General features: G+C 36.7%; 1 protein-coding gene across 4 annotated transcripts in view; it reads left to right on the forward strand.

Moving 5' to 3' along the window:
* The first annotated feature begins 6780 nt into the window (after window positions 1-6780).
* The window catches only part of LOC148947618 (E3 ubiquitin-protein ligase RFWD3-like), a 28698-nt gene continuing 21051 nt past the window's right edge, over window positions 6781-14427 (forward strand). For 2 of the 4 annotated variants that reach the window (XM_089096169.1, XM_089096170.1), the window contains exon 1: window positions 6786-6928. In XM_089096169.1, coding sequence (XP_088952295.1) covers window positions 6857-6928 — 72 coding nt within the window. In that variant the 5' untranslated portion in view covers window positions 6786-6856. Of the gene's footprint in view, window positions 6929-14427 lie in introns of all 4 variants that reach the window. The other 2 variants (XM_089096171.1, XM_089096172.1) reach the window with 2 other exon arrangements.

A 14427-nucleotide genomic window follows, 5' to 3' on the forward strand; every position in this document is an offset into this window, starting at 1 on the left:
ACAGTCGAAGGGCTGTGAGGGTGGTTGTCATCCTCTAAGACCTAATTTCCAGAACTTTTAACTACGTTAAACAAAATGGCTATCTCAAAATTTTGATTGTATGTGTTTCGGGAAATGGTGGGCGTGGAAGGGGTGTTAGTTGCCTTCCAATCATTTTCGACTATTAAAAAGGGCACAAGCCACTCCAATCTCTAATTGAATGAGCCCTTTTCGAAGTTTCTACCACAACTTCTTCGATATGAAGTGCCCTGGTCTAAGAAAAAAATAATAAATAAATCATTGTGCCAACATCGTTCTTATATACCTCCAGGGCATAACTACAAAACCCTTGCCCTAAGGGTTGTGGGGGAATAACCTCCTCAAAAAACATATTTTCTCTGTGAAAATCAGTTACTCTGAACAAAATGGCTATCATATTTTGATTGGATGTGTTTGGGGAAACGGTGGGTGTGGAAGGGGTGTTAGCTGCCTTCCAATCACTTTTGACTATTAAAAAGGGCACTAGTTATTCCAATTTCCAATCGAATGAACCCTTTTTGAAGTTTCTATGACAACTCCTTCGATAAGAGTTGCCCTGGTATGGAAACAAAAACAAAAAAAATAATACATTGTTCCAACATTGTTCTTTACTTAGACAGCTCGATTGCGCTGCGTATGACAACATCCTGAATTGCCTAATGCTCTTTTACCTACCTCTTTTCATCCGAAAAATCAGAAAGAAAAATGAACAGAATTTTAAAGTGGAAGGTAGAATTTTTGTTTCAAGAAAAATTTCTTCTTCTCCTTCCTATAAACCGATAAACATGGCAAGCCCCAGATGACAGTATTTATTTTTAAGAAACAGATTAGCCGGGATGACGGTTGAAGCCCGGAGGTCGATATCGATAACCAAAAAAGAGAGAAAAATAAAACAAAAAAAAACTGGCGGCGTATTAGTGACGCCGCCGCCGATAGAATCAGCGGCGGCATCAGCGCGCTGATGCAAGCTCGGTGGCGCGCTACCATTTTTTTTTCGGAAACGCGCCGCCGACTTTTTGGCGTGGCTTCGGGGTCTAGCTGAGTGGTAATAAAACATTTCGTCTTAACGAGCCATAATTAAGGAGTGACGCAGCTCAATAGCAACCAAAACTCTAAACAACGGAATTTTGATATCAATAGACATGTAAAAAATTGGTTTATTATGCTGATTCCAAATATACATAATTAATTAAGTTTAATGTAACCCGTCGAAAGCTTCGAGCCTGAGAAAATTTGCCTGATTTTCTGGATCCGATGCTGAACCGTGATAACCCTCTTTGCTTTGTACTTCTATAGTCGTGACAATCCATATGTGAAGAGGCTGTGGCTGACCTCTCCAAGTGGGAAAACTTTTAAGGGTAAAAGTGAATATTCACTTTCTGGTCACTATTTTACGCCCCTGCATGGAGTAACCACGGTGAGTATTCTACTTTAGATAATAAATACCTTATTAAAATATTATATCAATTTTTTCGAATTACTCTGAAATTAGAAAGTTAGAAAAACTGAGGGGCAAAAAATATACCTTGTTGGAAACATAAGCCAACGATAACGGGGAAATACTGTAAAAAATGTCCATGTAAAAAAATTTTTCACGTTAAAAAGGTCTAGGCAGACACAACGTTTAAGGAGAAATTTAACTTTTCAAGCGAAAAGTTATGTTACACTGATATGTAGAACAAGTCAAACAATATGTTTAACAAGCTATGTTAAATTGTCTTGTAAAACCTATGGGCTTGTCTTGGCCATAGGAATCTCGCAGTAGGTAACATATTTTTGTTGAAGGTTTAGAAAGAGTAACAACTGGTTTGGTTGTGGTTGGGCTACTTATTGGGGGTTAGATCTTCCATAGTTATCAATGAGAGTGCGAGAAGCCTTCTAATATTGCCATTTTAACAAAAAAAAGAAAGAAATTCGTCCATTGCATAGGTTCTGGCAATCTATTGTAAGCAGAGCCTCAAATAATGCATAGCCTTTTACTGTAGTTTTGCAAGCTAATGTTGAAGTGAACAAATAAATTAGGCCAGACATTAATTTTACATTAGTTTTTTACATTAGTTTTACAAGCTAATTTTGAAGAAAAACAATAAATGGGGACAGATGTGATTTTTATAATCTCCTGTTTAAGTAAATCAATAAATTATGCTAAACAATGCTTTTTCAATAATTCTACATTAGTTTTTACATTATTTATACAGGCTAATGTTGAAGTAAATCAATAAAACAGGCTAGTCATTAGTTTTACATTAGTTTTTATATTAGTTTTACAAGCTAATGTTGAAGTAAATCAATAAATTCGGCTAGACATTGGTTTTACAAGCTAATGTTGAGTTATATTAAATAAGAAGACCAAAAAGTCTTCTTTATAACTTTATTCATACTTCTCTATAATAATTTGATGTTTAAAAAGCTATACAGAAGACTATATATGATTTTCCATGTTTTAATGAAACATAATATTTTTAACTAATTTCATTTTTATGTTCCTGGCCTCCCCCAGGCCATTCAGCGTTTCCCCAGGTGGTGATAGGGGATCGCCCTACAGATACGTAGGATTCCTCCACAGGATGCTCGGACCAAGGGGGGACCTTGTCCCTGGGGTCCATAATAAAAACTGGGGCACCCTCGCCCAGGGTCATAAATATAGGTGGAGGAGGAAGAACGGCCCTCAAATGTATACTCAAAAGAGCTCACTGGTTTTTCGACAAGTCCCATGAGTTACAAACTTTCTCCCAGTAATGGGTTAAATTGTATGGTGATGCAGAACACCATCGGGAGAGGATCCTCTATAGGAAGACAACTGCGACAGGGCGTAAGATCCAGATCTATGAACAACGGTCTCTGCAAAGGGCTGCCTCGACCCTTTCGAGGTACCTGCAAGACTGGGGACCTTGCGGTCAACTTTATTCACATTTGAGGAGTGCCGCCCCTCGAGGAAATTATAGCCTAGTAAACAACACAGCATTCGCACGGGATTCTGACTAATGGACAATTTTTTTGGGCTTCTTATGTTTTGACGGGCGTCTTCAGGCTGAAAAACCTCTTCCTAGCTAATTTATCTATTATGGGTTGCCTCCCCGTAGTAGCATAATATTTGTAGGCATGAATATATAATGGGACAGAAGTAATAGGCTTGAGATTGTCTGTGCAGAATTTCGACTCTTGTTGATAGAAGAGCATCACCAGGTGCTGAAAACCATGTTGTGACCAAGATGGGCCCAGGATTGCACATAGCCTCCATTCATGGAGGTCCCAGGGACTTCTTGCTGTCCGGTTTTAAGCCGGCTTAAGCACTTCGGTGTAGACTTGAGAAGATATAAGATCCCCGTCCTGCACTGGTATCCGGGATCATTGCTTTTCCTGAGGCTAAAATAATTTCAATGACTTAAAGAACATGAAAATTGGAACTTGGAATGTTACGACGTTACAAAATTACTATCGTATCGACATTTTGACTGACGAATTCAGACGATTCGAACTGGATTTATTAGGAGTTTCAGAAACAAATATCCCAGGGGTAGGAACCATGAAATTAGGCGATATAGAATTTGTTTACTCAGGCAAGAAGGATGGGTTACAGAGACAGGGAGTAGGGCTCATGATGAATAAGGAAGCTGCTAAGTCTTGTTTAGGCTGGGAAAGTATTAATAATAGATTACTAATTGTTCATTTTATGACTAAAAAGTTCAGGGTATCAGTTATAGTAGTAAACGCCCCTGTAGAACCGACTGAAGGAGATACTAGTGACTCAGATGAATTTTATATACACTTACAGGAGCAAATAGACAGGGTCCCAGGTAGAAATATGATGTTGTTACTGGGAGATTCTAACGCCCAGGTCGGTAGAGATAGGGATAGATGGTATCCTAGCCTAGGTTAATTTGGTGTAGGAAAAGAAAACAGTAATGGATACAGACTTTTGCAATTTTGTAGGTATAACTGTCTAGTTATAACCAATGCGGTGTTTGGTCATAAAATGGCTCATAAGTTAACATTGTATTCACTTGATGGTAAGACAGCAAACCTTATTGATTATGTTATAGTAAACCGAAGACTGGCAGGATCAAAACAAGATACTAGGGTATATAGGAATGCCGTTATTAATTTTAAAAGTAAAGATCACCATCTAGTAGCGTCAAGGGTTAATTTAAAGCTGAAATATCGGAAGGGTAACTACCTCCCGAGAAGTTATGTTGTTGGTAGACTCCAGGAGGAGAATTTGAGAGAAACTTTCGAGGAACAGTTGAATTACTTAGTAATATGATAGTTTTTAGACTGAGAGATGGCGTAGACAAAGTTTTAAGAGAAGAACAGTGCGGTTTTAAAAAAGGTAGAGGATGTGTCGACCAAATTTTCACTCTCAGGCAAATAATTGAGAAGTGCCTGAGTTTTCAAACACCTTGGGTCATCAGTTTTATAGATTATGAGCAAAAGTTAGATTCTGTTGATAGAAGAGCTTTAGTAAAGGTTTATTCCTTGTATGGTAAACCAGATAAATAAATTCAAGTGATTAATGTTATGTATGAGGATAACACTGCTGCGATTAAGCTAGGAAATGAGGTTAGCAGCTGGTTTTGTATTAAATCAGGGGTTAAAGAGGCTTGTGTTTTATCCCCCTTTATAAATGGATTATTTTGATGGACTTTGTTTTAAGGACTACAGGAAAGGCAATGGAAGACCACGGAATCAAATGGGGAGGAAATAGTCTCCTGAACCTAGTTTTTGCTGATGATTTAAGCATCCTAGATGAAAGTTTGAGCAAAATGAATGAAGTTTTAGAGGTTTTGCGAGTTCAGCGTGCTAGAATTGGTTTGAAAATTAATGTTAGGAAGACTAAGTAAGTAAGGCTAATAACTAAATAAGTAGAACAACAGGGAAATTTTTATACAAGACAGTGGAACGAAATTTTAAAGGAATATTTCGACCCTATATCCAAGGGCCGTCCTCAGCAAAACACACGAAGAGAATAAAAAGACTATAAAAGAAACTTACTTTAAAATTCAATCATTAAAACTGTTTAAAAAAAAAAATTTTAAACAGCCCTTTGGATATAGGGTCGAAATATTCATTTAAAGTTGCGTTCCACTGTCTTGTATAAAAATTTCCCTGTTGTTCTACTTATTTATTTATGATGGAAAGGCAGTGTAGCCTTCGTCGCTATTTAAGGCTAATAACAAGCGAAGATGAGAAGGTGACGTTGGGTAATGAAAAGATTGATCAGGTGGACAGCTTCACTTACCTTAGTAGTATTATTATCAAAGATGGTGGGAGCAGTGAAGATGTTAAAAGTAGAATAGCCAAGGCTCATGGTGTTTTTATTGCAGTTAAAAAAGTTTGGAAGAATAGGAAAATAAGTCTGCAAACCAAGATTAGAATATTAGAAGCTACAATGATGACAGTGGTCAGATATGGCTCTGAAGCATGGACGTTCCGAAAAGCGGATGAAGATTTGGTAGATGTTTTCCAGAGAAATTGCTTAAGGATTGTTTTGGGTACCCGGCTGACTGACCATATTTGAAACAATAGGCTATACGAAAAATGTGGTTCAATACCGCTCTCTAGGGATATAATAGAAGAAAGGTTGAGGTGGCTAGGTCACGCTGTGCAGATGAAGGTTGACATATTGCCGAAGATTGTTTCTTTTCGGCCAACCGTCTTGGGCTAAATGGAAAGCAGATCGTCCCCTTTTGGGGTGGGAGGACATCATAAAAAAGATTTAAAGGAAATGGGAACTTCGTGGGCAGGTGTAAAAAGGGAGGCTTTTGATAGATTGCGATGGAGGAGGAGCGTGCGTAGCTCTGTTGGCCTCAGGTGGCTTGGTGCTGCGGTAGGTTGTTAGCAGTAGTAGTAGTAGTAGTAGTATTAGAAAACCATACTGTAGAGACTTCAAGCTCTTATCTGCAAAAGTGTAGAACTTTGTATTTTTTTACCAAAAGAAAAATCACGGATGCGTGTTTAATATTTTTTTTCCCGAGGGTAATCATACTGAAGCAGAATTTGAATATCGAGAGAGGGCTCATTCAAACAAAAATATAATGTCCTAGTGTACTTTTTAAGTGACCAAAAATATGTGAAGACAGCTAGCCCCCCTCCCACGCTTTTCTTTCCAAAAGTCGTCTGATCAAAAATTTGAGATAGCCATTTGGTTCAGTGTAGTTAATAAATACAATAAATATGGCTTTGGAAATGACATGATCCCCTATCCGCACTGAAGGAAGCTTGACCTACCTAGACATGACTAAGGTCTCCTGCCGGACGCCGCTTGGCGCAGAGAGTGACGTCTGCCTCCTCCTTCCACATTAGTCCATTGTAGGGGTTTGCACTTTGCTTGGTCTGCATAAGACCGGTCAAAGCGCTGCTTGTGATCAAATTTCTAATCTTCAGTGATTTATATCCAAATTGACAACCACCATATAAAGAACATTATTTACCACAATATCAGAACTTGGGGTCTCATCATTTTTTAATCTTATCTTCAATCCATTCCTATTTTTAATTGGGACGAGTACAGACTGACTATTTCCTTTTAATTTTGTAACAAACTCATATAATATTTACTATTTTGCCATTTGGCTGAATCGTCTAGATCTTCAGCAGTTTCATCAATGGACTCCACTTCAAACCTCCCTAACTCCTAGCTGCAACAATTTAGAGGTGTTTTACGACACATTTTGCGAAATTGTTTAGAGATACCTACCTAAGCCGAAAATGTATGTACTGGCATTGTCGAATTTGATGACGTTATATTTGAATTGACAAGGGGCGATCTCAGCCCTGTTAATTAAACAAATTTTGGATCTGGTTTCAAATCTTAAGAAAGATCCGCTGAAACTTATTCATGTCAGATGAAGAAAGGAGTCCATTAAGACAAAGAAGACGAGTGGATACAGATGCTATGTCTCAGATTGAGGTTAACTAGGCTAGTTTGATTAACCTGTGCCTAGCCTACATAAATAATTTCACAAATAAAAAGTTGAATGAAATACAGGAATGAATCAAGAGAGCCTTAACAATCCCCTGTGACAATTTTGAAATATATACCTCCATTTCAACCCCCCCCCCCGACCTGGCAATGACCCTTGATAATGCTTCTCAGTCTTAGTTTTATTAAAATGAGACATTGAGGAATAGATATAGCCGGTAAAATTCTACTTTAGCTACTTTTGGCTATCTTGGGAAGGGGTTAGGTTAGGAAAATGAGACTTTCAGGGATGGGTCTATGGGCTAAAGTATGTCCCGGGAAGGTATTTTGAAGTGCTCACCTCCACTCCTTCTCCCTCTAGAGGGTCCTGAAATTTGCCTACATGACAGGTCTATACCCATTGAAATTTTTACAAAACAACATTTTACCTTAATTTTCAGTTATCAGTTTCTATGTCTCTGGCTTTAGCTCTGAAAATGCAATTTCAGTTATTTGAGCAGAATTTTAAGACATATAAACAGTTTATTTCCAAAATTTAGGAAATGTATTTGCATATCTTTAAAACCTTATAAATTGGGATTGAGCAAAGTTGTGAAGCTGAAAACAATTTTGTTGTACTTCATTTAAGCAGAAGATCTACTTTGCTAGGTTTCACTTCTATAACTCCCATATTTTTTAAAGGTCATCAAAGGTCAGGATCCTCTAGAGGGAGAAGGAGTGGAGGTGGGTACTTCAAAATATCTTCCCGGGACATACTTTCACCTGTAGACCCATCCCTGAAAGTTTCATTTTCTTAACCTAACCCCTTTCCAAGATAGTCAAAAGTAGCTAAAGTAGAATTTTACCATATAGCCTACTGCTCAAATGAAGAAACAAGGAAAGTGTTTTTAGCCTCATACCTTTTTTTGAGTCCTGATTTATAAGGTCTTAAAGTTTGTAAAATCTTTTCTTAGATTTAGAAAAAAGCTTTAGGCTATATGGCATAAGTCCTCTTAAAATGGCCCAACAGGAATTGCATTTTCAAAACTAAACTAGAGCTAGTAACAAAAAGGGTAAATATTTACCAAATCATATTAGGCCCTATTGACTTACAAATCAAGTGAATATACCACTTGATTCCTTTTTTTATGCTCTTTCCAAAGATAATACTCATTTTTGTTGGAAATGAATTTTATCCCCACCCCTATATACCAATTCAGGGTATATATTTGCACATTAGGGGGATAAGGGTAAAGTTTAAACTTACGTCCCATTTACATCAGAAATAAAATTTGGTAAATATATACCAAATCATATTATTGAGTTAGGAATAAAGTGAATACACCATTTGATGCCTTTTTTTATGCTGATTACAAATATAATTGTCATTTCTATTGGAAATGAATTTTAGCCCCCCCCCCTATATATATGCCAATTCAGGGTATATATTTCTACATTAGGGGGGTGGGGGTAAAGGGGGCTGAAATTCATTTCCAATAGAAATTATTATTATATTTGTAATCAGCATAAAAAAGGCATTGAATGGTGTATTCACTTTATTCCTAACTCAATAATATGATTTGGAATATATTTACCTAAAATTCCCCCCCCCTAATGTGCAAATATGTTTCCTGAATTGGTATATATAGGGGTGGGGGTAAAGTTCATTTCTGCCAAAAATGAGTATTATATTTGGAAAGAACATAAAAAAGGGTTTTGAGTGGTATATTCACTTTATTTATAAGTCAATAATATGATTTGGTAAATATTTACCACAAAAAGGAAACTGAAAACCCATAATTAAGATTGTTGATAATTAGATGGTACACACATGTGATCTATGCAATCTTCAAAGCCCTTAAAGAATAGAAAGCAAAGCCATTATAGTTTTTTAACACCTGATCAAAATATAGGTAAAGGCACCAATGATTCAACAATACAATTTTGGAACCACTGTCAAAATTTTCCTTAAAAACAGGATAGCCTAACTCAACTTTTTTCACAATCTACAGAGTCCTTAGTCATGACTTGGAACACCATCTCTTGAAGTTGTTGTTACATTTTGGCAATGCGAAACATGGACACTATATCCATTACACTCAGATAAGATAAGAATATTCAATTCAATCAGTTTCCTGTTTTCAATACAAAATGAGCTCCCAACAATCCTTTAGCTATGTAATGTTCAAACTCTCATTACTTGGCTATTTTTTTTTCAAAAAAAGTTGGGATCAGCACCATTGCATCAAGATACACCTGATCTTCTGTAAAATGTTGCCACATTGGCTTTTTCTTGATTAAATCAACTTAAAATGGCAGCTAATATTATATTGACAAAAGTATGTTGCAAGTGCTGAAAATTCTTGTCTGATATAGTGGAATACCAGGCCAACTAAAAATGTTCCTCCAGCTAAATTCAAATGTAGATATTGACTTCTATCATGTGATTCATTTCTTTTGAGAATATCTTTTAGTAACTTTGTCAAAATTTTTGACAGACCCTGTTGAAATATAGGTGACTCTGTCAAAACTTCACTGAACATGTAAAACAGATGAGAAACAATTGGTGTCAAAATCAAAAATTTGCTCCAAAATTAATTTGCTCCAAAGTGCAAATTAAGGTACTTTCTCAACAGCAAGTGATTTTGATGGTTATTATTTCTAACAATATTTCACATGAAAAAAAAAACATATAAAAAGATTTCTAATAAATTGTAGTTTTACTGATTTGATGCTAGATGCTAGATTTTTCCATCATCTGAAAAACTGCCACTTAAGCTCATACCATGTTCATATTTTTAAGCATTTGACTTGGTTGATCACAACATCCTAGTTGATCTATCACTGAATAACTTTGAAGTAGACCCTCTCTTAGTAAATTTTGTGTATGTTTTCTTTCAAATAGATACCGACTTGTAATACACTAAAGTCCCCTTCCCACTTGGTCTAGAATTTTTTAAGGAACCTTATTAGGACCACTTTTATATCTATTGTTGGTTAATGAAATTGGTAAGAGATTCCCTCAAAGGTGTTAATTTGTAGATTACCTGCTGATTCTTGAAGTATGACATAGAAATATCAAAAGTGGCCCCATCAAAATCCTACCCATGTTTAGGATGAGGATAGGAATTTACATACAAATGCAAATTCCACTAAGTCAATTATAATATTAACAATAAATTTCTTAAAATTCTTGAAGTCACTCCTGTTTTTTTAGACCCTATCCCATTCAAAATTCTAGTGAAACATGTTAAACTCCTTGGTGTCACAAATTTCTAATAATGTTAAGTAGGACATGCATATTTCAAGGATTCTGGGTTTTGAGTCAAAGGGTAGTCAAAAATAAAACTTTTAAATGGATTAAAATGGCCAAATGTTGACAATATTTTCACTGCAAACAACAACAAAATCTTTGCTGGATCATTGAAGCTGAGAGGCCCATTCCAGATAGTGTTTGGAGATACTATCCTTGTGGCATATAGTGGCCCATTCCAGATAGTGTTTGGAGATACTATCCTTGTGGCATATATGCAAAAATGTAAAAAAAGAAAAAAGGCATATGAACTAGGTCACAAGATTACACTCCATATGATTATCCAATTTTGTTACTATTCTTGAAACAGTTTAGTCAGTTTTTTGCTTCCACTATCTGAATAATGTTTTATACATTTACACATTAAACAAAGTTGAAGAGAAATGAAGTCTTTTTAAATGACAAAAAAGGTTGGGGGGGGGATTAGTTCCCCTCCAATGCCTCTTTCTTTCCCAAAAATCATCTGATCAAAATTTTGTGGTAGCCATTTTGTTCAGCATAGTTGAAAAGTCCAAAAACAGTACCTTTAAAGATAACATACCCCCCAGACCCTGGGGATATGTCTAAGTTATAAAATTTGCCCATTGTTTATGTATAATATTGCTGTTTGGGAAGTATACAGCCATTTTTTTGGGGGGGGGGATTTTTTGGTTCAGATGGTTTTCTATGGTGATAATTTTCCGTGTGGAGGGAAATATCCAGGTGACGCTTCCAGGAGAAATTTTACACAGGGAAGATATGACAGGATTCCTATACAAAATTGTTTTTATTTATCTTACTTTCTCTTTAACTACTCAATTTTGCATTTAGAGATGTTGCAGGGGAATTGTCCAAGGGAAATTTTCAGTGTTTTAGGATTTCTGGGAAATAATTTTTATGGAAGGAGGGACTCCTGGAGTGATTGGAAAAATGATTAGAACTTAATCTTTTTCAAATGATGAAATTATGCTAAGGAGAATTTTTCAGGCTGAATTTTCTGGATGAAATTTTATTGAGGGGGTGATTTTCAGTGAGGATCAAAATGTCTGGAAGGAATTTTACGGGAGAATGGGAGGTATATATTACATGGGAGGAACTTTCTTGTTAGGGGAGGGAATTTTCCATGGAGTGTGAGCTAGATCTACTGGTATCATTTAAAAAATGTTTAGAAATTGAATAAAAAAGTAATTTTTTCAACTGAAAGTAAGGGGCAACATTAAAACTCAAAATGAACAGAAATTTCTCTGCATATGAAGGGATTGTTCCTCAATCCCTTGCTCTTTATGATAAACTTTGACTGTTTGTCCCATTTTTTAAAAAATGAGTCCTGAAACACAAGGGCTGTTCAATTAGAATAGGAAAGTTTTTTAAAAGTGCTAAAAACTTCAGCATGAAGAACAAGGTATTGGGGATTGGAGCATCCCCTTCATATGGGGAACAATTTTTGTTTGTTTGGAGTTTTAATGTTGCTCCTGACTTTTTATCAAAAAATTTTTCTTATTTAATCTCACTAAAGACCAGAGTGTCATTTGCATTTTACTGAAAACAGCTTGTATTTTGAGCACATTTTTTTATTTTGTCTTCTATTAGTTTTGTTTGATATATTTTTAGTCACTTGTCTAGCATTGTAACAAGAACATTGTTTACTGTTAGTTCTGGATTTTGGCAATCCAGACTATCGTAAGGCTTTTGACTTGATCCGCCACTATACAGCAGCAAATAACCTCAAAAAGATGGGCGCTAGGAAGCATATTTTGCTCTTAGTTGTTGACTTCCTGCGTAACCGCTGTCAGTGTGTCTATGCTCTCTTCCCTAGTGACTTAAACTCTGAGTGGGCTGAACTAACGTGTGGCGCACCACAAGGCACTAAGCTGGCAGCTCTTTTGTTTTTAGCGGTAATTAACTACATTATCCTCGAGTTTGAAGACAGATTCAAATACGTGGACGATCTCTCCCTACTTCTGAAATATCTTGCTGAAAAGTCAGACGTGTATCCCCAGTTCAGCAGTGAGATCAGGAACTCCTTTCTCGAGGCGTGTAGCATTAATGACCTCCAGCTTAATATGAATAAAACAAAAGTCATGAGGTTTAATCCGCTTAAGCGTGACCTCTCATGCCCGGTTCCTTGGTACCCTACTACCTCAACCTCAGTGATTCTCGGGGTTACTTTCAGTGACGACTGTTCATTTAGCGCGCACATCGCCGGTCTGGTGAAAAAAGGTAGTTACGCATTACAGTCGCTAATTACCTTGCGCCGACTGGGTTTCTCACAAAGTCAGCTGAAGACGGTTTACGTCACGTATGTGCGCCCAATCCTTGAATATGCGTGTCCTGTGTGGGGCCCTCAGGCTCATAATATTGAATACCTAAGTGAAGATCTGGAAGCCATTCAAAAACGGGCAGTGAAAGTGATACTAGGCCCGAAATACAACTCTTATGAGGCTGCCCTTAGTACCTTACGACTGCCAACGTTGCGTGATAGGCGCTTACAGTTAATGTGTAATTTTGGGCAGTCCCTTCTTTCGTCCCAGAAACACCGTTCGTTGCTTCCCCCACCTGCACCTATCACCGCCAACACCCGCCATAAAAATCAACTAGTGCCGCCAAAGTGTCGAACAACCCGTCACAGCAATTCTTTCGTGCCTTTTTTTGTTAGTTATTTAAACCGCCAGTGACCAGTTTTATGCAATGTACTAAACAGCGCCATTTAGTCGGGGCTTCGGCCACGGCTACGATAGTTGTTTATAAATAAATGAGTCTATGAGTCTATGAGTCTATGAGTTTTTAAGTTTGGGATTTTGACTTTTAATACTTTTAATTATGTTAAATTGGATTATTTCTGTTTTTCTTTTCCATGTTGTTAGGTTTTTAATTCTTTCAGTTTTTTTTTTTCGCTTTTGATGTTGTTTTTTTTTTGTTTACTCCTTTTTATTTTTATCCAATTGTTTTGTTTTTGTTTTTGCTAAAAAAAATGTTAAAATTTTTCTTTGAGACTTTCTCTTGTAGCACTGAAGAAAGGAAGTGACTCCTGAAATATCTGTCTTGTTTCATCCATTATTTTCCTTGGTCTTATGAACCCAATTCTTGTTTTTCTCCTCTTTTGCTTTTATTCTTTATTGAAGTTTTCATGCCCCCCTCCCTCCACACGTACCTAACGTAAAAGTTTCCACTGTATTCCTTTTGCTGTTCTTGAGATAATGCAGATACAATATTTTGATGGCCTGACATTGATAGTGCTTTTGTATTTACCTCTGCCCTTCCCCCCAAGTCAAAATTTGAAATGCATTTGAACCTCCAACATGCCCTGGGAGTTTCAGCTCTATCTTGCATGCTATTAGAGATTGCACATACCATAATTTGATTGTCTGGGCACATGTAGTGTATTTCAATTTACATTGTTACTTCACCATGAATAGATTCTGATTCCACAAGGACTTAAAGTGCTCAACTTAAATTGGGGGTCCAGGTGCCGCCCCCTAAAAAAATACTCCCTGAAGCTTTCAACTTGAAATTCAAAACCATTATGCTATTGCAGTATTGTAGATATGCTATTTGATAACCTGCCAACATGATGTCTTTTGATTTAATTTGCAATTTAACTGCAAATAGATTCTAAGTTCTATAGGAACTTGTAATATAAAAACAGTTTGGTTGACCAGAGAGAAAAATTCTCACCTCAACATGGAATTTGAATTCCTCCTATTCCTCATTTATCCCTTCTCTAATGCAACCTGAATGTTTCAAATCCATCCCCTGAGCTGTTATCAATCTATTACACATGTGGTATTTTGATAACATGGATATATATAGTGTCTTTTGATTTATCTCTGCCCTGTTACCTTGAGCCATAATTCGATTTCAATTGCCTCTGCCCCCTCAACACTCACTGAAAGTTTCAATTTAATACCTCAAGATTTTTCTGTGGTATTGCAGACATGCTCATTTGATAACTTGGCAACATATAGTGTCTTTTGTACATAGATTATAACTTCCGTAGGAATGTATAGTGTAAAACCTTTTGATGGATCAGAGAGGGTTGACCATTCCCCCTCACCACAACACAAAAGCCCATTGCTCCACCCTCTCCTTTTCTTTTCCAAACAGTACCTGAAAATTTCAACTCACCTTCAAGCTGCTCCTGAGATATCGCTGATAGGCTATTTTGAAGACCTGAATGTCTTTTAATTTTCCTTCCTAGTCTAAATTTTGGAAGTCC

The sequence above is a fragment of the Artemia sp. Qi Xiang Cuo genome, chromosome 10 (assembly GCF_049724085.1).
Source record: "Artemia sp. Qi Xiang Cuo chromosome 10, ASM4972408v1, whole genome shotgun sequence".
NCBI classification, from domain to species: domain Eukaryota; kingdom Metazoa; phylum Arthropoda; class Branchiopoda; order Anostraca; family Artemiidae; genus Artemia; species Artemia sp. Qi Xiang Cuo.